The sequence below is a fragment of the Vitis vinifera genome, chromosome 6 (genome assembly GCF_030704535.1).
Source record: "Vitis vinifera cultivar Pinot Noir 40024 chromosome 6, ASM3070453v1".
Taxonomy (NCBI): Eukaryota; Viridiplantae; Streptophyta; class Magnoliopsida; order Vitales; family Vitaceae; genus Vitis; species Vitis vinifera.
Genome location: NC_081810.1, coordinates 17,736,771 through 17,762,485, shown reverse-complemented (window position 1 = coordinate 17,762,485; position 25,715 = coordinate 17,736,771). Strand labels below are relative to the sequence as shown.

General features: G+C 35.4%; 2 protein-coding genes across 5 annotated transcripts; both read right to left on the bottom strand.

Annotated features, from left to right (window-relative positions):
• Positions 1 to 296: 296 nt before the first annotated feature.
• Positions 297 to 11,963, bottom strand: LOC100246140 (uncharacterized). The gene is made up of 14 exons (XM_002267066.5): positions 11,521 to 11,963; positions 11,383 to 11,423; positions 10,308 to 10,400; positions 10,083 to 10,157; positions 9,265 to 9,314; positions 8,198 to 8,287; positions 6,964 to 7,020; positions 6,422 to 6,491; positions 5,289 to 5,390; positions 5,167 to 5,219; positions 2,162 to 2,312; positions 1,963 to 2,047; positions 1,019 to 1,147; positions 297 to 803 (listed from the first exon to the last, which is right to left on the bottom strand). Exons 1-14 carry the CDS (start codon positions 11,789 to 11,791, stop codon positions 622 to 624), a joined length of 1,449 nt encoding a protein of 482 aa, XP_002267102.2. The 5' UTR covers positions 11,792 to 11,963; the 3' UTR covers positions 297 to 621.
• Positions 11,964 to 12,520: 557 nt separating this feature from the next.
• Positions 12,521 to 25,332, bottom strand: LOC100249621 (uncharacterized). 4 transcript variants are annotated; one of them, XM_019220593.2, is made up of 3 exons: positions 25,201 to 25,318; positions 24,418 to 24,522; positions 12,521 to 14,671 (listed from the first exon to the last, which is right to left on the bottom strand). In XM_019220593.2, the coding sequence occupies exon 3, from the start codon at positions 14,666 to 14,668 to the stop codon at positions 12,701 to 12,703; it is 1,968 nt and encodes a 655-aa protein (XP_019076138.1). In that variant the 5' UTR covers positions 14,669 to 14,671; positions 24,418 to 24,522; positions 25,201 to 25,318; the 3' UTR covers positions 12,521 to 12,700. The 4 variants fall into 4 exon arrangements, with proteins under 4 accessions (XP_019076138.1, XP_019076136.1, XP_019076137.1 ...); XM_019220591.2 differs by lacking the exon at positions 24,418 to 24,522 and having other exon boundaries at positions 25,201 to 25,332; XM_019220592.2 differs by lacking the exon at positions 24,418 to 24,522 and having other exon boundaries at positions 12,521 to 14,707.
• Between the last annotated feature and the right edge of the window lie 383 nt (positions 25,333 to 25,715).

Sequence of the window (25,715 nt, the reverse complement as noted above, 5' to 3'; positions counted from 1 at the left end):
TGTATCATCACTCTTATGAAAGTACTCAAGGTGTTAGTGTTAGAACTAAAAAGTGGTCTTAATGACACCCCCTTAAGTTTTCTTTTGTTAAATATTTTAATTTATTTTTCCATGCATGGATTTTGATGAAATTAAATTAGATTCATTTTGAAATTCACGATACTTGTTATGTTCATATTCCAAGTATTATTAATTAATTAATGAAAAGTTCAAAGAATTAGCTTTGGAATATGTAAAATAGGAATGGATGTAGATGAGAATGGTGGTAAATCACAATGCTATGTAGAAGAGAGGAATTAAAATTAAAATCTTAGCAAGGGTGAGATTTGATTTCCATTTCTAAAAAATAATCCAAACACATTAATGAATGGACATGACATCGACTTCCATTCCAATTCTCTATTCCAACATTCCAAACATGATGTAAGGGTGTCGTGCCACCTAATAAGCTGCATTGGCATGAATGATGGTATACAAGAGTTGGTAATTTATTAGGTTATAAGGGTGATATTTAGATTCAGAAAAAGCAAATAAACAAATAGCAGACCAACAACTCCATGGTTGAAGGTTTTCATGGCTTTTGATGAGTCTAAACAGCACAGGACTTGTGTATCTTGACGATTAGGGGTGGCCAAAGTTTTCAAGCAGCTCAGAAAGAATAACACATCCTGCACCCCCAATTATAAGAGAAAGGGTGAGTTTTCCCCCTGGAACCAGATATGGAAGTCTTGGAGACTGCTCTGAAGATGAGGATCTATCTGACCATGACATCGCAGCTGGAAGAATTCCAAATAGCACCAGAACTGCAGTCCATGAAACCAAGCAACGGTTTAGGCAGAATGTGAGCTCACCATGTTTAGATGAATGTGGAAAAGAATCCGGTTTCAAATGAGAAATAACAAGTCGATACATCTGTATCATTCCATTATAGAGCTACTCTACAACAGCCCTAAACACTGTTCAATCACAAAGATCGATTTGAATTCATAGAGATTTAAACTTCAAAATACCACCATACCTCCATAAGTTCCAGCAAAATCCAAGGCTTTGAAAAATATCTCTGGATCGAGCAATGACAATACCAATGGTGGAACCAAGGTTAATAGGTATGGCAAAGGACTGCTCTGACCAGCTGGGAGTTTCAGCACTGGAACATTTATGAGAATGAGAAAGGTCAAGGCCAAGATAGAGAAACAAGCCAATTTGGCTCTCAACAGTGAGACAGACAGCAAGAAGGGAGGCCGGTATGCCATTAGTTAATAAGTGTATTATTACTGTATTTCTACCAAATCAACACTTACAAGCCTAACAATAATTTAGACACTAGTGAATGTGTTTGCTTCTCTTCTATATTTTTCTAAACATGCAGAAAAATGCATGTATGGTGCAATCTCTTATCAAGTCAAGTCTGATAATGTCGCAAATTTCTTTGTTTCTTGATAAGTTATAAAGCACTGGTGTGCAAGTATACATCACATCTTTTTAAGGACGATGTACTTCTTGACTAGAATGCTGAAGACATCTTTCCAATATCACAATGTGCATACACATCATACCAAATATACATGTGTGCAATCTCAGGGCTTGACATATTCACAACCAAATATACATGTGCACGTGTGTCCAAGTGAGGCTGTCTCCATATAGAGTTCATATATTAATGGTCTGGACAGTATGATGATTCCAAAAGCCAATCTGTTGCTAAGTTTGTGCATGGGCTACTAGCTCGAATATGGCAAACCCCTCTATTATCAGTCAGAAAGTTGAGTGATACAGCCTACAGGCAATTACTTGGCTACCAGCATATCCAAAATTGGGCTTCATAAGTGAATGAATTTATAGTAATTCAATGAGCCATTTATACATTAGTAATGCACAGCATGAAAAGTGAGGACTAATCACATCATCAATATGAAATTGACGTTATTTTTAGTTTTAATAAATGTAGGAAGAGGCACTCACAGTCAGCAAGGAAGTCAGCGAGGCCCAAAACAAATCCAATATAGGAAGTTGCAATTGCAAATAGCGAGAAGACCTCAACTATTGGCTGTAGAAGGCCACATACAGTAATAGAAGAGGGAAAATCCGTCATTTAGCACTTTTCTGATAAAAGGAAATAATGACTTGCACTTGAGATCAAAAGACATTAAGCATTACTTACTCCAATAACCCCATTGCTAGATCTCAATTGTTCTATTGGATCGATAATCTTATCTGCACCTGTTCCAATATTTGTAATGCTTCCTAGTATAACAGCATTCCAAACAAGAAACAGAACAAGGGGGATAGCTGTGCCTAGAACAATTGATGTCCTGCAAATCGACAGGTTGATGATATCTAAGTGTACAAAATTTCAAAACAGACCTCACAAAATATTATAAATATCACCTGGAGAGTGACATACCACATGAGCAAACAGACCGGTAATGAAAGGAAATAAATCCCATGAATCATAGAAAAAAACAAGCCATAGAAATAAAAGGGTTACTGTAACAGGCTTCCAGATAAACAAAAATATACAGGTCAGTTCAGACTTTGATTGCAACCTGTGCCCAACCATGACCTCCATCTCTGTGGCCACTTCAAACAATCATACAATAGGTTATGTGGTGGCCAAAATGCTATTAGTCATAGAGGTACAACCATTTGGTACATAAGTGGACCAATGTGCAAATACTGATGACAAAACTGCCAGAGAAACAAATCATGTCATAGGAATTCTTGCATATGTTCTTCATTTGAATTACCCTTAGTTGCACATGTTGCCCACGTGGGGCCATCATTGTAAGAAACAGAAGTGAGAGGGGTGATTAGAGCTAGAGATACAGGGTGATTAGAGCTGTTAGGTAGAAAAGAAAAGAAAATCATGAGAAGGGAGAGGAAAGAGGGCAGAGGAGGCTGTAAACATTATCCTCTCAATACTTCCCTTCAAATTGGTGCATGAACATTACACTTGCGCAACTTGTGAAAGAAAGACCTAGCTAAACGTTTGGTAATAATTTAATAACATCTGCAATTTGATTCTAGGTCTCTATAGAAATGGCACAAAACGGCCATACTTAAATTTCTCTTTGATGAAATGTTGGTTTATTTCTAAGTGGTTTATTCCATCACAATGCAAATGGTGGATGTCTAAGTTCTAGATGCAGCTCACCACCAGCCTCCCTATACGCTTAGGGCAATTACAGTGTTCACAGCTTGCTGGTTTACCATGACCACCCCAAGAACATATATCCACTTCTATTACTTTTACTCATGTTCTGCTGTCTTGTGCAACTTTATCAGATAGAGTGACCATTACGTATAGTGTTTCTATAGGTTCCCTCACTCTGAATGTTAAGCATAAGTGTTGATTAAGAATAGAACTGGATCCTTCCTAAGACTCTGATGCCCATGCCTGTCCGTAACCATGGAAAAACTTGAAAGATAGCAATCCTGCTCAATCATCTCCTTAAAGTTCTTAGCAGATGCAAGAAAAACCATTGAATAACAGGATACATGAAGATGGTCACTCTCTTCCACAATATACCCCAAGCTTCCAAAAATATATAGCAAAGAACCAATTATCCTGTTCACACTCATCTATATTCTTTCTAGGCAAATACAATAGGTCAACATTTCCCCAAACCTCTTTACAGTTTGCAAGAACATAATAGTACTGCCTATCTCTGGCAGCTTGTGGAAAAGCAACAAGGATGGCAAAATACAGTTTTCAGCCTCCCGTTTTTCACACACCGAGCTTAATTATTAGGTTTCTTTATCCATCCATCATCATAACGAAACTTTCCTTCACCTTATAAGGAATTTTTTCAACTGACTCCACATATAAAAGTTGGAATATTCTAAATAATTGTAAGTTATATGCCAGTCCCTTCAGATTCAACGTTGTGTACACTTGAAACTCTAATAAGAGGATTAGGAATTTCCAAAGTCATTGGCTGAGGACATGCTCACACCCAGAACACAAACTATAATGAACTGTCAGAAAATGGGCACCTCTTTTCCTAGACACTATTAGGAAAATATTTATAAGTTTCACTTGATTGAACATAAATATTAGAAGGGGACATTGATAACTCTTCTACTGTTTACAGCACCACTTTTCCTTCTTTGCTTTTTCTGGGTTTAATGACATGGGCAACTTGGTGGTAGAGCCATGCAAAACCAGAGCAGGTTCCTTTCTTTTTGGAGGAGCAGGAAATGCAGCAACTGCTGATGTTAGTTTATGGATGGTGAGGTGAGGCAGAGCCATCAGCACTTGTCACCTAAAGGGATACCCATCATCATAACCATCTTCCTCAGGCTTCTCACTGTTAAATTTGCCCCAATTGGAGGTTGAGCAATTCATTTCAGCATCTGCCCTTTTCAGAGTTTGGTGTGATTCTAAGCAAACATGAGATTCAGACCAATTTACAGCCTTGATTTCTTCAATAACAAACCATAGAGGTGAATCTCAATTGATTTCATCATTCTATGGCTTCTGATTGCAAGGATTTTCAAGATTCAATTATTCTTTGGGTTCAGTTACCACATTTTAATGATGCAAAACACAACAATTTTTTCTGATATATCTTGATTGCTTTTGTTTATAACATCATCAAACTCATCACTCTTCATGTTCATTATTTTAAAGAATAGATGTGGATTGAATTTGAATCTTCTTATCATCTTTCCTCTTTTAGTTTACTTGTAATTATCTTTCCTCTTATGTAGTCTTCTGCAGCAAAATAACCAATGACTTTCTCCAAATTCAGAATCTGCCATCTCAAAAATAAAGGAAGTCATGGCTCTGGATAAGATGTGATGACAGAATGAAATCCATCCTACCAATCCAAAAAACAGTTTCCTTAAGGTTTGAACAACAGAAATAATGACATAGAAATCCATTATTACAAAAAGTAGCTATTAAAGAAACAAGGAAAAAACAGTCACAAGAACTCTTAAAATTAATAGAAAAGCCTTCTAACATTCATTCTATATATGCATTTCCAGCAAGAGAAATGTTTTAATCCATCATCTTTATACCATTCACATGCTGGGGAACAATTAGAAGGATTTGATCATTTCAAATGTTAGAATTATCATAAAAAAGTTGATGGCAAGAAGTTACTACACTATAGAGTATATACCAAGTATTAAACAAAGTGTAATGATAAGATTTGTCACCTTACTTTTGAGAGGTTTCCTTCAAGATTTGTACAAAGAACAGGTACTACATTCTGTTACAAATCAGGCTTTAAATGTTACTACCCCTTCAACATCATATAGGTGAAGGTTGGTGGTGTTACCTGGTACACAAATGAAAGTGCTATTATGGGTATGCTTAGAGGAACGGCTTCAAAGTTGGCTTTCAGAAGAGCATCCCACTGCAGGTCTCCACTTGTGGCTGCCTAAGAATAAGAAGTTAATCCCTCTTTACTGTAATATGCATTAAAGAAAATCTCAGGAATCGAACTCCAAAAAATCTAATCTTCATTGTTCCTCGGTAGCTTAGAGATAGAGAAGATTTCCAAAGGACTCCATGTGCCAATTCACCTTATTATACTTTACTCCAAGAAATCATACATACAGCCTGATAAGTTTTATAATCATATCTATTTTTGGGCACCCCCCTACCTGGAAGAAGGAATCAGGTGTTCATTTCAATGGGATAGGTAAAACATCCAGCCGATATTCTGGAAGTTCTAAAAGTTCCCCAAGAACTTTCTCAGATCTTTGAAGGATCCTAAACAACATTCTAGGAGATTTGAGGTAACAGATTACATTTGAAACATGCCCAATTGTTCCATGGTTGTCACATATGAGGGACAGCTGCTCTCCTCGATTGCAGCATCCTATGTGACAGGAACCAATGTCCCAATGTTGCAGGGTGCAATATACGATCCACTCTTCCATATGAAAGAACAAAATTGTGGGTAGAAATGATTATAGGATGGTATAAAAGGAGAGAATGACAATTTTGTTTCTTAAGGATACTGGCTTGCCTGAACATAAACTTCCTCATGGTAAAAATCTATGATAAAGGTAGAGTCTTATGTAAAGGGAAGCAGAACATCATCTTATTCATCTTGTTTTCAATTTTTAATGTTCTAAAATTATTATTATCTGATTTATTTTCCATTCCCATTGTTCAGAAAATGTTATTATCATCTAGTATCAGAGCAAGTATTCCCAGGGTGCATGGTAAAAACTTGGGGGTGGTGGTGCAGTGAACTGGGCACACTTACCAAGTTTACAAATTTGTATATTATTCCATTGATTGCACTCCATCAGAGGATAAAAGAGCATCGTCAAAGGGAATGATCATTTCTTATCAATCAAAAGCTATTACTCAATGCAGAATATTATTCATAAGTGAAGGTTGTTTCTAATTACTATCCAAGAAATTAACACTTAAAATCATAGAGTTCATGAGAATTACCACAAGAGCGGAAAAAGAAATGATGATCCCAAATACCAAAACGCCATTAATGGCACCAATAAACCTCTGGCTGCAAAAGTAAGTTTGGGGTAGAAAACATTAGAAGTTCAAAGTTGAGTAAAAAGAACCAAATAGGTTATACAAAAAATCGTCATCTCTATGTACATTTGGAAGGATCAGCAAATCTAAATCTGTTATTGCATTGTGAAATTTCCTCTGTATAACTGCTGGATAGTGAAGTGAAGAATAAGTCCCCCCCCCCCCCCCCTTATGCCATATAATAGAAACTTTGATTAATTATCCACACAGAGGCAAGCACGCAATTCCACACACGTACCCGAGAATAGACTATCTTCCTATCTTAACTTCCGCGAAAAGATCATCTGTGGATTAATTAGTCAATGATATCTAGAATGAGGCTAATTTGTTTAACCTGCATGGAGTGGTTTACGATGTAAAAAGAAAGAAAAACCAAAAATAGAGCATCCCCCACCCCTAAAAGGACCAAACAAACTGGAGGGAAATAGAAAAGCAGCCCTAACCTTCCAAAATAGCATATGCCTCCAAAAACCAATGAGAACAAGGTGGCACTTTCCCATCTGCAATCATAATGCTGCCATCAACACCTAACAAACATATGAAATCTATTGTATTATGCATAGAAGTTCCTTTTCATGCAATTCCTAGTCAATAAGGAACAAAATTGACTCAACATTTAGGCACGTAGAATCAAAGCACACTGAAAAACAGCCTTACATGATCACATATGGCAAGAATAAGCCACAAATATATTGCTAATGGGATACACTTACATGATTTGAATCTATTCATCCTGCCATTAAGAAAAGACACTATAATCTTTGGTACATTGATGATTTTAGATCAAAATCTAGAGGTATTGATAAGTATGTAACACTTCCTTTCATTCTTTTTTTGTTTGTTGTGGACTTCTATACAACTGATTTTCCTTAAAGCTTAATCTTGTAGGATATGGACCATATGTATTATTATGCACTCTAACACCCTCCCTCATGTGTAATCCTCCTTTGAGCTTACACATGGGCTTGGTAAATGGGGGAAATAAAGTAGCCTCCTTAGGGTTTAATAAATTAAGGAGATAAACATTCAGTGAGGTTTGAACACATGACTTCCTGCCAAATGAGGCTCTAATACCATGTTAGACAACCAATTTTCCTAAAGTCTTAAGCTTATAGGATTTGGCCCACAATGTATATCATGCACTCTATATTATATCTCACTTTGATTAAACAAAAATACTTTATTAGCATTTTATTTTTGCATAAGCCGATTATATATCTATTTGTTTAAATAGTAGTTAATTGGCATAAATTAGAAGTTATATTTAAAAAAAATAATCTCAAGAAACGACTCCAAGGATTATGGAAAAAACACTTCAACCAAATGACGTTTATAATGGTAACAAATAGATGACATTTATGGACCACTGATGGTGTTCAGACTTGAACTATTTAAAGTTTCTAATAGGTTCAACTGTAACCAAAGTCAGCTGCCCAAACAAATATATCATGCCATTTCTTTACATTACTTTAAAATACAATCCAGCTGCCATGAAGAAAAAGATAGATTGATAAAAAAAAAAATATGAAAAATAAACCACACTGGCAACTAGGAAGGGTATGGTATAATTATATCTCACCACAATATTTTCAGGAACAGAATATGATAACTGCATCAAGAAGTACAAAATTTATTCTCTCAAAGTTCTAATAGAAAGACTGGAATTATGATACATACATTGGAATGCCAAGGAAATTTGTCAAAATATCTGAGGAACGAGCCACATAGGCAACAAGAAGGGCATAATGTATGAAAAGGTATGACCAGCTGCAGCAAGAAGAAATGGGTTGTTCTTAGATGACAAAACAATATAGATTTAGAGCATGCAAGCCATAATGGATCCAAATGCCAATATTTGAATGAAAAAGAACAGTTTGCTCAATAAATTCTAAGTGAATTTAGTTGTCTGCAGAAGAAAAAAAGGAGCAATAAAAAGGAAAGGAACCTCTTGTGCAGAGGAATACTCAGACTAAAGAACATTTATTCTTGCATTGCTCATAAACCAGTGCTTCTTCAATAATTTAGAACTTTTATTACAAAGTATGAGTGAAACAGACTACCAACATCTAGGGGCATCACATCTTGAACCAAATTCATGAAGGAACCATGACCATAAAGAGCTATACAAGCAGTGGAGCAATGAACCACTATAATTCGGAACTTCCATCATAAAGAGCACTCAGCTAACCTGGAAAGATATAAACTTAACACCCAATGTGTCAACCAAATATCTTGAAGCTGATTGTAGTAGTCAGATGTTTTGGTTCCTGGGTTCTAGGTCAAAGTCCCTTGATAGTTTTTGGCCAAGCTTGTAAGCACTAATCACCACCATCAGGCCCTATTCATTGATGAAGTTGTGTTATCAGAAAAGGAAGAAATATCAAGCTAACCAAGATCATTTAGGATTGTTGGCTCCATCATCTCTTTGGTTTGTTAACTTCATTGAAAGACCCAATAGATGCACTACATCAAGCGTTGATCAATTAAAAGTTGTTGCATCCGATCTTTACTATGTTTGGAGGCTCTACCATCATAGTAGGGGAGTACATTTTCAACCAACAAGCACTTGCATTAAATTTAAATTCAATAGAAGGCGAAAGATGCTCACATAAAATAATGTTGGCATATAAATGAAAACCACTGATATAAAATCGTTGAATCACAAAAAACTAGTTTCACTGCCAAAACTGTTCCATCAGTGTGCATGTTTAGTCCAATAAATCTGCAACCAAATATCCACTCACCAAGCAATTTGAACTCCAACTGGCCCAAGAGTTCTCATAGCCATTGACACCTGAAATCAGCCATGGCGCAAGTAATTTATATCAGCTATGATAGGATTTCAAGTGAACAACCCTCCATTTTAAAAGGCCTGGACAATTGACAATGTTCATTAATAGAATACAATCAATTTTCTAATTTTCACAAGCAACTAACAATAGAAGTATAAAATACATCGTCATAGCAATTAAAGTTTAACCTTCTCCCAAAAATACAGGATTAAAGAAGCAATAGCATGAATGAAGGTGTACATGGATATGTTTTTTGCTCAAATGGGCACCGGTTAGCACACTTGCTCTTTATGTCATGCTCAACACCCACATTTTCTAACTCTTGTACTAAGGAAAACCAGTGCATCCTGGTTATGTCAGGCAGAAACCTTCATGTAAGGAGTGCTCAATCACTTAAACAACTTGGTGAGTAAATTTGGTATTTCTTGAAAGTGTAATCAGGAAACATTAGGTGGGTAACGTATAATACAAGTTTCTTGGGATAAACAATTTTAAATTGTCAATCTCACACAATGTATTGAACCATCAACAAATTGAAAAGGGAGACAGAGTGAGAGAGAGGAAAGGGTATCTATCTCGTGAGATAGGATCATGTTCTATGGCTCCTAACATAGATACAAAAGGGTAAATTAAATTCTAATAATTAACCCTAGATTAAATCCATGTGTTCATTGGACCATGTGGGTATCTCATATAAAGTGACAAAATATCTTATATTTAACAATCCATACACTAATTTCAAGCCCTCAGCAACAGGAAAAAGAAACTACCAATGATACACCGCCAGAACCCAGTTCGCACATAGTGTTCACATTTACTTCAGCAATGAGCAGCCCAGTAACAACCTGCACAATTTAGGATGCTCAAGCAAAATTGAGTCACTTACAAGGCTATCTCCCACACAATGAGAGAAGCAAAATTTAAGGAGTAGAAAGATCCAGGCTACCATGAAATAATGAGGCTCACTAATTTTGATTGTAGTCTCAGAATTTTACCATATATACCCAACAAAGAAAGCATGTAACTGCAGAGGCAAGAAAACCGGATTCTTGTGTCACTGCAGGAATTGCAAGAATCCCCGCACCAACCTATAGAATTCAACAAAGAAATGGCTGTTACAATAAAGAGATGGAAATAGCAATACTAATAATTCCACAAAAACTATTTATAAAGCAAACATTATTTTAACTTTGGAGTGTGATTAGAAGCTTTTCTAGAGACGAATCCAAAAGCATCTAGCTAAGTTTATAATCTGAGGAGAGTTTAGCGGTCCAGAGGTATCCAAAATAAGGTATAAAAAAAAGGGAGTTGAAAAGCTCTTCCTGCATCCTCTTTCACAAAAGCATCTTGATCCAGAAACAGAAACAGTTTTTAAATAAAATGTTTTCATTTTCAAAAGTGAAAAGCATAGACATCTTTGAGTTCAGATTGTTTTCAATTGGCAAATTGCTTGCATCTTGAAAATGTGAAAAACAATGTCTTATGGCCTGTTTGTTAAATGCTCTCAAAAACAGGCTTTTGCAAATTGTTATGGGAAAGTAGATTTTTATAATAGTTTTTAAAAACAGTTCTATGATGTTTTTTAGTACAAAAGTTTGTTTGAGAACCGGGAGACTTTTCAACTTGTTTTTTATGTTTCCAATTTTTTAAAATAAATTTTATATGTGATACTTTATTTTCAATTATTCTTTGTATTTATCTCATTATTTTTTTAAAAATGGTCCTCAGAAAATAAGGAAAAATAACTAAAATATGTTCTTGAAGAAAAACATCATGTCGAATTATTTTCTGTTTTTTGATTGCAAAACATCTCTTTGGAGTTTCCTAAATATTACCTACTTTTAGAAATTCCCTTCAAAAATGAACTTCAATCATGTCATCATCCATATTCTTGCAAACACAGAAAGCATTCTATTTCCCACTACCAAACAGATCATTATGTCACAAACTCATCATTTTTGCTCTTCCAAAATTATTCCTTAGAGCTAGAGCTATTAAAGATGAAGAATTCTCAAAGTCTACCTATACCCACATGCTGTTGCATGCAAAACTGAAAAGGGAAAAGCATACCGTGGTGCCAGCAACAAGAAAAATGGCACTACTGAGGCTTCCTGGTAACAGTCGAAAAGAAACCCATCATCAATAACAGCAGCATTGCAATGAAAAAAAAAAATTAAAACCGAAAACCTTAATTGAAGAAAGAAATACCAGGTTCCCTCTTGAGGGTGGCTTGATTGAGGTTAGAGAAGAGCCTCTCAAACTCAACTTGGTCGTCTGACTGCCTTTGGGCTTTGGAGAAGCACTTGAAGTGGAAGGTTGTTGTAGGAGGAGAGAGGAGGCGGAGGGGTTGAAGTGACCTGGAGATGAAGGAGGAAGAGGAGGAGAAGGGTGCTTGTTTTGATGGGTGATGAGCTGTTGGAAAGGAGAACGGGTGGTGGCTTCTGGGAGTGATTAGAATTGGAGGAGTCGAAAGAGCCATGAACACATATGTAAGTATATGTGCCCACTCCTCGTCTCCTCTGTGCTGTTTCTGCCTTTCTGTTCTGTTGTGTCCCGTATAGAGTGCAGAGGTTGGAGTGGTGAGTTGAGATGGAGATTCAGTTGGAAATTTGATGGATAAATGTGGCCCACCCAACCTTTCATCTGTGGGTGTGGCTCCTCACTCTCTTCATTATTTTGTTTTAAAATTAAAAATCAGATCCAAGCCCAAAGACTTGAACACTTGCCCTTATACATTAAAAATTATTTTTATTTATTTTAAAAAAATAATTATATAAATATGAACCATAATTAAAAATAAAATATTACATATAAAAATTATTTTTAAAAAATACTCAAAACATAAAACATTTCATCTTCTCCAACATTTTCTGAATTGTATTCCAACACACTTTTCACTATAAAACCCAGATTTATCATGAGATAATTTTGAAAATTTATTTAAATGATAATAGGAAAAATTGATTGAATTTTGCATTACCTCCGGCGCACTTCCTTCTGGTAACAAATGGATGAAAAATGAGCCCAAAAACAACCACGTAAAAAAACTTATGATAATTTATTTATTTATTTAATTCTGATTGAGCTTTTGTCTGTCTCATATATACTGAGAAGACCAATTGGCTTTAAAAGTGATGGCTGAAAAAATGCATTACACAGAAGATGGCATTCGCCACCACATCCCTCCACACCAAATAAAAGCATCAAGTAGTGAAAGAGACCTATCAACCAAAGGACTCTTAGAAGCTTTCTTTGCATTTAAAAGATTGTCCACCAATACACGACACGACTGCATTACAAGAACGACATCAACATATCAAATCCAAGCACATTTTTTTTTTTTTTTTTCATGTTATTCTTCTAGACCCCTCCCTCCCACTCATCCTCTCTACAGAGTAGGCGAAAAAACAAACCTTCTGGGCAAGCTAAAAAGGTCTCTCTCTTCGAAAGGAGAAGTCCACTCTCGAGAGCTACCAGCGGATGCTTCGGCATTAGCAGATCCACCGCCCTGCAGGCCTGGAATTGGGATTCCAGGCCCATTGGGAGGAATGATTCTCATGGTAGGATTACCAACAACTACTGATGCATTTGAATCATGCATGTAAGCATTGTTGTTCACCAGAGAAGCCATCCCTTGCCACAATCCCCCACTGGGTCTCCCATTAGACAAATTCCGATCCAACGTCCAATCTATGCTCGTGTAGTCTAACAGTTGCATTTGGCCACCAGTGCTCCAGTCTACAGGAGAGGAGGACCCTGACGAGACAGTTGAACCCAATCCAGAGAAAAGTCCAAGGGAGGAGGCAGCAGCAAGGCTTGGAGATGTACTCATTCTGCTCCGTGAACCATTTCCCCGGTGAGTTCCTGGGGACTCTGCTGGGCTTGAACCGGACATGAGTTGTTGATGTGTTTGATAATGATGTTGGTGGTACAACTGATTTGCACTAAGATCATTCAGGTTGAGGTTTCTGGTGCTAGGGATGTTGGGTGACAACCCATTGGACTTGGCAATTTCAAAATTACTATGATACCAACCAGCTGCTGTTCCTGGAGGGGATGAGTTCATGCTTGTAGAAGAGACATGCTTTAAATTGATAGATTGGGGCCGCTGCATGACAATAACTGGTTCCCTAACTGGTCCTGGCTGTAGGTTCTTAAATTCATTCCCAACAGCAGCAAAACGGGTCTCCGTCTTGGCTGGTGGCTGTGACACCTGAAGGGGTGAAGCCATTGTGTATGAATGGGAAGAATTTGACCCAGCAGTCAGCAACCTTTTGTCTTCCTGCATTACTATTTGTTGTTGTCTTGCCCACTCCAACTTAGGTTGCGTTCCCTTCAAAGGTTGCACATTTTTACTTCCAGGTTCGGAAGATGTCCCTATAGTAGCAGGTGATTTTGTATAGTTGAAGTCTTTTTCATCTCTCCTTTGTTGTATTGTAGAAGATGAATTGGACTGTGTTGATTGCCTCAAAGGGTTCTGGCTAACAGCTACTGGAAGCTTACCATTAGTAATGGTTGGTGGATCATCAGTTTCTTCTGAGTTTGGTGGAGTGGAAGGTGGGTCTTGCCTCTGTGCCCTTAAGGTTTCTTCTGCCTTCGCAAGATCACCCTCAGAGGCAACTATAGCCCTTTCAACTTCCTGCTTTGAGCACTTGTACCTCATCTCTAGGCCTGTAATCTGAGCAAGCTCTTCTGCTATGTCAATTTTCAAATTATTCCCACCATCAAGGTTTTCACTCTTGTGTTTATCTGCTTCTTCACCCCCTTCAAACAGCCACGAAACTGATTCTTCTACTCTGCCTTCATTTAATATGAGAGCCATTGTAGCACGTTCAGAAGTAAACCCCATTGCCACAAGCTGTTGGGCAAGTGCTTCTAGTTTTCTCGACATCAGATAGCCACTGCATCGCTCATGCAGTTCCTGGGCTCTCCTCTCCTTCTGACGCTGATGCTTCCTCTCATTCTTCTGACGGATTTTTTCTCTTTTGTCATTGTCAGCTCCTGGTATTGCCTCCTGTCGGACAGGTGGATTAGATGCTTTTTCTTTATGATCTTCAGACTCACCAGACCAGCTACCATTATTGGAAGCAGCATCATATTCACCTCCCGTACCAAGTGAGCTCCCACAATTGTCATCGGTTTCATCTATGCTACGAAAACGGCCATTACTTTGAAGAGGTGGGGCAGATGTCACTGGTGTTGGTTCAAGGCCATGGAATGTTCCTAAAACTGGATCATATGCACTGGCTGGGATACTACTGCCAGCATTGGCGGGTCCTGAAGACTTTGAAGAAGCTTTCGGTGGTTCCTTGCCCACCCTTCTGTCTTTGGACTTAGATCTGGATGCTGGAGACATCTCCTGGGGATTCAAGGACAAGGATGAAATGTTCTTTTACTGTTAGAAAGAAATAATTAATTTCTCAGTTTTGACAAATAGCATCATCATGAGAGCAAACCACACAGGTGTGAGATTATGTTCAAGACCAAGAATTGCCATTCAATTCTCCACAATAGCACAAACATATCATCACATTATCTAGGCATACATAGCATTCTTCATACAAAACATCAGAATGAAGAGAAACTTTAACATAATGATTTGCCAATCAGTTCACAATAGCACAGCGGTACCAAAGTATATATGCATACCATAAGGATATAGGAGATGAATACCTTTGTGATGTTGATGAAGCATAAATCAACATCAAAAGAAGCAACAAATGATCTTCATGAATGAATGTGTGTGTGTGTGTAAGAGGGAGAGGGGGAGAGAGAGAGAGAGATGTAGCAGAAAGGGGCTAGCTAGTTTTCTTAATGTTTTCACATCATTGAATAAGCAAAAAGTTTTTTATTTTTTTGGCCTTTATGGGCATGAAGGTATAACAAGATGGGATACAGCCAACCCCTGTTAATTGAGAGTGTAATTTTGCTTTTTCAAAGCAATTCTGAAAACAACCTTAACAATTAAAATAAGTCATGAAAATGGATTAAGCTCCAAAGTCCAAATAGCCCATGTTTATTCAACACTATAATCCATGTCTCTACCATCACAAAAACAGACAGTATCATTTTCTTTTCAAGGGAATCTTAGTAAATCAGTTCCTTTTCAAACAGACACCTAGCATTTATACTCAAGAGAATGTATTGTAGCAAATCCCTAATCCTGGCATACAAAACCAGAGAAATATGTTGTATGTTTACTTCCCAACCAAAAACTCATATAACAATACAAGAGAAACAGAAAATGATTTCACACAACTTATCTAGGCAATGCTTCCATACCACATAAAGTTTCTTTAGCAAATCACAAATCACTTGTCTAGCCTAATAAGAAGCAACATTTGATCTAAACAGAGTTTATTCTGGTCCTAAATTTATATGTGAAGTTGCTAACCAAAAAGAAAGGGTACATAAAGAAGTTGATTGAAAGCATTGTCTAGGGTGACTATTTTTTTTTTTTTTTGGTCTTAAATCTAAATAGTACTTAATAGTACTGAGTATTAAATTTTTTATTTTATCTTTATTTTTTCTGCCTGAAGTCTTAAAGCAAGTTGCTTTAAGACTTAAAGTCATTTTTCTTTTATCAGAAAGACCTAAGTCATTTTTAAAATTGTTTGTTTTTTAACCTATCATTTTTTCAAAAACAATTTTGTCTTAATGGAAAAGGCAATTCTTTTTACTTATCTTAAATCTTAAAACAACTGGTTTTAAGACTTAAGTTAAAAAAACAAATCACCTAAGTATCATTTTTATCTTACTAATCAAGCATGACATAATGAAAAAAAGGGAGCAATGTTTTAAATGGCTAAAGGAGGTCTTGAGGTGTTTTGCCCAAGTGAGGGGAGGCATAAGCCTCAAGGCAAAACGAGGTATAAGACTCAACTTAAACAACTAAATAATAAATAAATTATCAAAAAAATCAGAAAAGTACTCATAAATTCAGAAGAAAATTGAAAAATAAAAAATAAAAATGAAAACATAAACTTCATAATAATAAAATTAATTATTTGTCATTGTTAATAGCTTCTAATTCAGTTTCTTTTTTCTCTCTTCTAACATTTTGACCCTTTCTCATAGTTTCATTAAATAATTTTCAACATTACTATCACTAAGCACTATCACTAGTAAGATCCTCCAAGGAATATCATCATATCTAATTGTTATATTATCCACCAAGTCTTCTTCTTTGTTATTTTGTTAATAGTTTCTAATTTAGTTCATTTTTTCTCTCTTCTAACATTTTACCTTCTGTCATAGTTTCATCAAATAATTTTTAACATTACTATCACTATCACTAGTAGGATCCTCCAAGGGATATAATCATATCTAATTGCTATATCATCCTCCCAATTAGTGTTAATATCCACCTAGTCTTCATACTTATCAAAAAAAAAAAATATCCACCTAGTCTTCTTCTTCATTATTTTTTCTGATCTATTAATAATAAAATTACATCTATATATATGAAATCAAACACCAGGACAATCAATAGTTTTACTATTTTTTTTGGTAACAATTTCTCTATTCTTTCTTCTCAAACTCTCTTTTTCCCTTTCATTTAAAAGGTTAATTGAAAGTCAATTAAGGTTTTATTTTGAAAAAGGTTTAACCATGTGGGAAACCAATACAAAACTCAAAAAATCTATATATTAAAAGCCCACAAAATCATAGATGATAATATATCCCATCACAACTCATTGAATATTGAGGCTTAAGCCTATTAGAAAATATATATCAAAAGGCCACAATGACCGAAAACCTTTAGGATATTTGAGGTTTAGGCCTCAATAACCTTGAGGCACCTATGAGGCTTAAGCCTCGACATGGTAAGGCTTAAGCCTTAATTACCTTAATTGAGGCTATAGCCTCATGGCTAATTTTCAAAGCCTCACCTTGAGGCTCAATAGCCTTTTAAAACATTGGATGGGAGTATGATTAACTAGTATGAAAGAAGCGTTCCAAATATGGATGTGATGACACAACATCAAAAGAGAACAAACACTCAAAAGATAGGCTTTGAGAATTGTCAAAAATAATGAAATTGGCCTTCAAGATATATATTTGATGAGTAAAGCAAGGGAATATCATAAACAAAAGATGCATACAAAGCGCCCCAAAGTACACAGAGCACATACAACAACTGCCTCAACGCACCTCCAAAATAGAGGGGCAACAAAAAACAATGCCCTTCTCACAACAAGCCCAACCAGTCCACAAAATCTACTACAGATGGGGGGGACTAAAAACTAAAAACAACTTAGACCAAGTCCAAATATTACAAAGGAATGTTTTAGTCTATGAATAGAGTTCTTTTAATTATCAAAAGATATGTTGTTTCTTTCCTTCCAGATTGTCAAGATTGAGTACATTCATGATTGCCTTTCTTTCTTTAATAGGCAAATGCAGATATATTAAATGGAGCCTAGCAAAACGGTTCGTGCACACAACATAAACTGGAAGTACACAATGGGAACCACAATGCAAATGAAAATAGGAAACTATACAAAAACCAAATATCTTCTACTTAAGTCATCAATGAAATCAAGCAAAGAGCAATTAACCATTCCTAAACCAGACTCTAGATCACTCCAAAAGGGACATCAACTATTGCCTTTCAATTGTTCAAAACCCTTCTATCAATTATTTGCCAAATATATATCTATATATCTATATATCTATATATATATATATATCTATATATCTATATATCTATATATATATATATATATATATCAAGAAAAAGACAACAAGATAATATCCCTTTAGAGAGAAAAATAAAGGGCAAAAAAAGCCAATAAACCACAAAACAAAATAAGAAAAGCATGTCCTAAGAATAGGGCCCAGAATTCCCTTAGTGTTCCTCTAAAGTACTGCCTCCTCCCTAGGCTAAACAAAAATCTGCTTCAGAATTTCCCCAATCTAGCGAAACAAATGCAGACCTCTAAAAAATGATAATTTTAGATTCGTGCTTGTGATAATAGGAAGCACAATTCCAAAATGAGATGCATGAACTAGAATGTATGGATGTGTGATTTTAGGTACTCTCAGAGTGCATATCCTAAAGCATCTCCTGTTAGTCTCATATTCTGCTCTAGAAGTGCACAATTTATTCAAGCATCCTTGTCTGAGTCTTAGCCATTATAAATCTGCTTAAAGATTATGCAAGTCAAAACATTTTTACACCATACCAGTCTATAAGAGATCTTCTCAGATGCCAGGATTGCCCATTTATAATTCCAGGGTTTCCCCGTATTTGAAACTTATCACTTTCCAAGTTCATATTGAACAGGAACAACTGGTCAAATTAGGAAAACTTCAGATCAACTTCAAAGAACATATAAATAAACTAATGACTAATAGTTTATATAGCAGTGTAAGTATTCCAGTGATTCACAAACTAAACCATGTGTAAGTCACAGCAGAAACAGTGTTTTGATATTATATTGTACCAGTGTTACAAAGCTAACATAACAAAATGCATGCATGAGTCCAAAGGAAACAATCAAATATCATCAGATAGAGAGGAAAATATGAATATGTGTGTGTGAGAGAGAGAGAAAGAGGGGGGGGGGGGGGGGGGGAGAGAAAGAAAGAGAGATGGACATTGGGAAGCTCAAAAGGAATCAATGGATGAATTTCAACATTTTAGCATTGATGAGGTTTTACCTTAATATGGATTTCTACCTAAGTGTACACAGGTGTGTTTCAAAGGAGATCCTGCCGGGGCACACATGAAAAGGTGGGGTTCAAGGCCAGGCTAGGGATGGTCCTGAATATTTGTATGCCAACAGTTTTTTCGGGGCAGTTTTTTATCTACAAAATCATTGACATGGTAGTTTAACATGAAAAAAGGAAACTAATCAATTAGTAAATCTTTTTTTTAATTAAAAAAAACCCTCTGTAGGTGAAGCAATACTTATTTTTCTTTTTATTACCACAAGAGATGACAGCACATATGAAGCATTCGCACACACAAAGATAATATAATGTATCACTTGGAAAGAATCTGAGAAACATCAAGGAGATGATTGAGACAGATAGATAGAGAGAGAGAGAGATGAATATTGAGAGATGGATGCAATTAATATCAATTATTCTAGGCAACAATCTTTTTAGATTAATTAAAAAGACAAAGGAAATTATCAATCTTCTAATGTAAAACAAAGTGATCCAGCCAATCCCACAAGTTGAGGGGGTCAATTTCAGGGTTTGAGAACTAAGGACCTTGCAAAAAATGTTTTTCTTCACATTTTTTTTTTAAATTTCAATTGAATTGTTGAAATGTTGACCATTTACAGAAGGACTAAGAAATAAATTTAGTATTGGTTTTTTTATATATAGCACTACTACTAGTATGAGAGTAAGTGTCATATGCAATGCATAACATCAAAGAATGTATAGTTTTTTGTTCTTTCAATCTAGCTTTATATAAGAAAGGGTTATTTGTGGTGTTTCACATAAGAGGAAAACCAAGGGAACAGCAAGAAGGGCCCAACATTATCCAAGAGAGGGTTATCATCATGTGCTTAAGGCCATTTTCTATTGATTAGTTGTCGAGCATCACCTGACAAGATTGTGATGTATCACCCGATTTGGAAACATTTTAAGGGGAAAAAAATGATCTAATTCATTCATGACTTAGAGAGAGAGAGAGATTCAGTATTTTAAACATTATATTATTTATTGTTGACGGATTTATAAGCTAAACGTCCTCCATCAATTATTAAACATGTGCTTGTAGATATTTAAGCCAAGAAAAGAGGACTACAAGGAAATTGGGTTTATGCTCTTGACTTGAGGTGGTTTTGTGACATTTATTAGGTTTCATGGTCAAATTAATGCTACCAACTAAATATTGAATAAATTATTATCAACAGAAATTGAATTAAAAACAACTTAGGTAAGAAACATAATTGTCCACCGAACTGTCACATAAAAGCTTTCTTTCATGATATGTTTAAACATAAGGACAATTGTTTGATCCAAAACAAAGATTTCATTGAATTAAAATAGTAAGTATAATGAAGGATGAGAAATCCTTCCAGGAAATACAAAATCCTCCAAAAAAAAAAAAAAGACTTTCAGAAAGTACATATAAGGAAAATTTACAATCTGATATCATTTTCTGAATAAATAGTGTATCAAATGGACTCAATTTATTCTGCCATAATACAAATAAGCATGAAATTAAAGCACATCAGATAAAAACATTATTCAATCAAAGTTTACCTAAATGACAAAAGAACAGACAAGCCAATTTTAATTCTCAAACTAAAAAAATCCTAATATAAAATCAAGCACATGGACAAGGAGCTCACTTCATCAGCCACAACACAAAATAAGTATGAAGTTATATAATTTCTGATCAAGACACAATTCAATAAAAAAATTTCCTATATGAAACAAAGAATGAAATCCAATTTGAATTCTCAAAATAAAAAATCCTAACATAAAAGCAAGCATGCATGAATCTGAAATCTAAAACCAATTGAACAGAGAGAAAAAAGCATGTGTGCATGTGAGAGAGAGAGAGAGAGAGAGAGAGAGACAGATGGGTATTGCAAGGCTAAAATCAAATTACTGTGGTTGACGTTAATTGTTCTAGGATTTATATATCTTTTTACCTTCACAAAAAGGAAAATAAATTGAAAAGAACAAAACCCAATTTTCATTATCAAAATAAAAAACCCTAACACAAAATCAAGCATGGATGAATCTAAAATCTAAAACTACCTAATATAGAGAAAATTATGTGCCTGTGTGTGAGCAAGATAGGGAGAGAGAGAGAGAGAGAGAGAGAGAGAGAGAGAGATTGAGATGGGTATGGCAAGACTAAAACAGATTACTATGGTTGACATTAATTGTTCTAGGATTTATGTATCTTTTTACCTTCACAAAAGGAAAATAAATTGATTTTATCAGTTTGGGTCTCCGTGACATGTGGAACAAGGAGATCCAGCTAGCACAGTAATGAAGGAGGTGTAAGGAATTCTTTAATTTTTTTTTTTTCGATAAGTAAACACATATATTAGCAAAAGGCAAAGTGCCGCATAGCATACAGGTAGTATACGAGGCGACGAAGACCTCACAACAACAACCAAAAGAAGCAAAAAAAACCCACCAACCCTTAACTGGAGGCTATCCACTCCAGGAAACCTATAAGGGAACGAGGCTCCGCACCATTATACAATTTTGCCCACCCCCACAAATTACAAACAAAAGAATTTTTAACTTTCTGTATAGCTAACTCCCCCCCCCCCCCCTGAATGCTAATCTATTCATCTCCTTCCAAACCGTCCAAAAAATAAATAACAGTATGGATCTCCAAATTTTCTCCCTCTTTTTACCCACAAAAAAACCCTTCCAGCTGATAACCGCCTCCTTTACAGTTTCTGGAAAGACCCACTAGGCTCCAAACAGACTAAGAACAATCCCCCACAACACACTAGCCACTGTACAATGAATAAGGAGATGGTTAACGTTTTGTAAGGAATTCTTTAATTACTGAAATCATTGAGATGATGCTCATAATGAGGAAGTGGAAGAATTTTTTTTTTCGTATTAACTTTGTTCATAAAAATTTCATTTCATATATGGCATAACCACTCATTTTGTGCATGTGCAACACTATAGAATGTAATACTTAGAGGAACGGTCTACCCAAGGTACTTGAGAAGTTGAGAGATGTAGTTCTACTTTTTCAAAATTCCCAGGTCTCAAGCAAATTTCAAAATTCTTCAAGAATTTCCAAGGCAGCTCTACTTGATAGACCCTTCAAGGACCCACTAACATACTCTCCAACTCCCTCTGACCTTTCAACCTGCTCTGCTCCCCTATGTGTAGACATCTCATCTTCCACATGGCCAACCTCCCGCAAAAAGGAACCTTCCACGAGCAAACTTTAAGCTTGTTTCTTTTATTACAAAAAATAATTAACAAAGGAAAAAAAAAAAGTTTTGAACACCTTCTATTTGGTAATTACAATAAAGTACATAGGGAAGCCAGAATTTGAAATATTCTCAAAATGAACTCCTAAAGATCAACAAAAATCCAATGGTGCTGTAACACTTAAAAATCAACTCTAATAAGAGTCAAGGTTTCTGCAATTGTCAATCAGAACTTTTTTCTTTTTCTTTCTTTCTTTCTTTCTTTTTTTATAGAAGGAAAAATGAGATTTCGAATAACAACTATATGTTATTGGCTTGAAAATATCATACAATAGTGTAGTAGTTCAATAGATCTCACCAAAAAAAAAAAAAAGTATGATATATTATAGATTGAGCTTGATTAAATCAAAGATCCAATCAAACTTTTATTATATGATGAAACATTGAACAGCCTATCTATTTCAAACTACAAATGAGCCACCTAAGTTGTAAAACCTAACATAATGTCATGCACACATGAATCCAGACACTAAGATAATCAAACACAAAGAGAAGTATGAGAGAGACAGAGAGAAAGAGAGCATGCTGTTGAAGAAGAAGAAGAACCTATAAAACCCTATCATAACATCAAGCATGCATGAATCCATAATCATATAGATTGATAAAGAAAGAAAGGATTTATCAATCTCAACATAGAATCAACGTTGGACAAGGACAAGCACCGGTGCTTGAATAGTGGAGAATGCATCTTAGGATTTGAGATAGGAGTTGTTTGCAAAAAATTTTTGCATGTTTTTTCAAACAAGGATATCCAGCTGATGCTTCAATAATGAGGAATGTGCCTTAGGGTTTGAGATGAGAGTTGTTCAAAAACTGTTTTTGCTACCAGTTTTTTTTTTTTTTAATATTTAATTTATGAGCTAAAATGTCAGTGGCTTAATAAAGATGAGAAATGAGTTTATTTATGAGATTGTTGTTCGTAAGATTCATTGTTTTTACTGCCAGTTTTTTTTAATATTTAATTTATGAGATAAAATGTCAGTGGCTTAATAAAGATGAGAAATGAGTTTACTTATAAGATTGATGTTCATAATAAATTGAATCTTACGTATAAGACCCACTTAACTTCTTTTATTTATTACTAGAGGAAGTCATGCATATATTTTTTTTATGAGTTTAAGTGTATTAGAATAAAAAGAAGTATACACGATGTATACAAAGCAATCAAAAAACCCAAAAGAAGCACGGGAATACAAAAACCATCAGCTGCGGCCTACAAAGGAAGTCATATATATATGCATGCTGCAAAAAGTAAAATGTGTCATTTGGAGCGCAGGATAGTTGACAAGTTGGGAAACCTTAGCTATTAGGAACGAAAAGAGATTATAGGAAGAGATTTCAAAAGAGAAATCTTCTTGTTGCCACCTTTTTTTTTTTTGATAACCGAAGAACCTTCCATGGCCAAGCCCTTAGGGCTTTCCATGGGGACCCAAACCTCGGGTTACTGACAGCCTTGCAACAACCAGAACCGTAGAGCATAGTTTACAGAACTTCAATAAACTAAACAGTAATTATACACAGGTCGTAGTAATGCTTGCTTCTATAAATTTATTATTTATCCTTCTAGTATTGAATTACATCGTGGTTTTTGGCACTTCACAATGTTTACTTATAAGAACCACGAAATGGACACCAAAGCAGGGTTTACTTCATATAAGAAGTTCTTTGAGGTGTTTCACACATTTCTAGCATGTACTTAAGGTCATACTTTATTGAGTGATTGCTTTGCTTTTTTAGGTAACAAGAACTATGACATAACACATCAAGTAGATTCATTTAACATTTACTTAGAAAATAAATAAATGATTACAACGACATAAGAGTACACGACAAAAAAGAAAGTTATTAATGAGCCTACTTTCTTTCTCTCCCACTTAATCAGTAATGTCATTTCACCATATTTGAGGTGAATGCTATTCTCAAGGTAATGCTACCCTCTTGACAGTGAAACTGCCTGTCAACCTAAAGTCAAATTAGATGTCCACCAACAATGATCAACTCATGCTTCTAAGTATTGAAGTTGTAGTATAAGGGGATATACAATCACAATACATGTTTACATGAAAGAATGAGACATGCGGCAAAGCTTACCCATTCAAATCTAATAAGAAAAATCCGTTTCTGAAAATCACTCCCACTTTCAGTGGGACGCACTTACACTGAAACATCACATCAACCACACGAAAAAACCAAATAAAACAAAAGATCATCTCATCTTCCACCATTGTAAACGGATTCATTGGGATTGAGCCGCCAGTTAAATCTGGACCCATCAAACGAAAAACTCAAATTATTATTTCAACTGTAAGTTCATTTCCCTTATTACAGCATTCACAGTACAGAAACAGAATGTTGGCATCATCAATTTGATCAATTACAACACATTACACATTATCTCCAATGTTCTATAGCATATCAAACAATCTTTTTCCTCCTTGTCAAAATTCTCTATTTCTGGGGTGAAAAAAATAATGTTTCAAATTGATAAATCGGCAAAAACCAGAAACATACAACACCACCACAATACTTAACCAAAAATCAAAACGAAAACAACAGCTATAAAAGTCAAAGCCGCTGCAAAATGGCCAAACAAACAAAGTTCCTTCTCACACATACACAACAACGTAGAATCCACATTAATAATCCATTTCCTCCACCGACTCAAAAACACCACCAACGAAGTTCAATTCATCAGCCAAGGAAAAAAGGAAACAAGAAAAAAAAAACCCAAAAAAAAACCACAGATCAAGAAACGATTGAATCAAAGATCCATGAAACGCTTTGAATCCTACATAACGGCACATAGAGAAGACAATCCGAATTCAAAAACCGCAAAACCCTAACATAAAATCATGCAGAAAAACGAAACCAAAATCTGAGATATCCGAGATGAACAAATCACATGGAGCAAGAGTAGGGCAGAAAAAGAGAGAGAAAGTACCCGTTGGAAAGCACGAAGAAGACGAGAAGATTGGCGAAATGGATCGAGAGATGAAGAAATGGAGAGAGAGAAAGGGAGAGAGAAAATGATATATCGATATTGAGGTGTGTTATTATGTTATGCTGTTTTTTCCTTTCTACCTTTGTAATTAATTTCTAATATTTTTTAATATTATTACTATTATTATTTAATTAATTATTGAAAGAGGGAAAATAATGAGCCGCGTGTGGTCCGAGGACGCCCGACACCGCACGAGCGGAGGTCGCGTGGGCCTTTGGGTTCGCCCCATGGGTCCTTTGGATTTTTCTTTTTCTTTTTTCTTTTTTCTTTTTAGGTTCGATTTTTTTTGTTTTTTCATAATAGACAAAAAGGGAACACACACATAGGCTTTACAAATATGTATAAATTTTACTAGTCTAGTAAAAATGTTAATTTATTTTGAAATTAATCTTTGGCATTCATTATATCATAAAGTTATATTATATGGAAGTAAATAAAATATTTTTGCTTCAAAA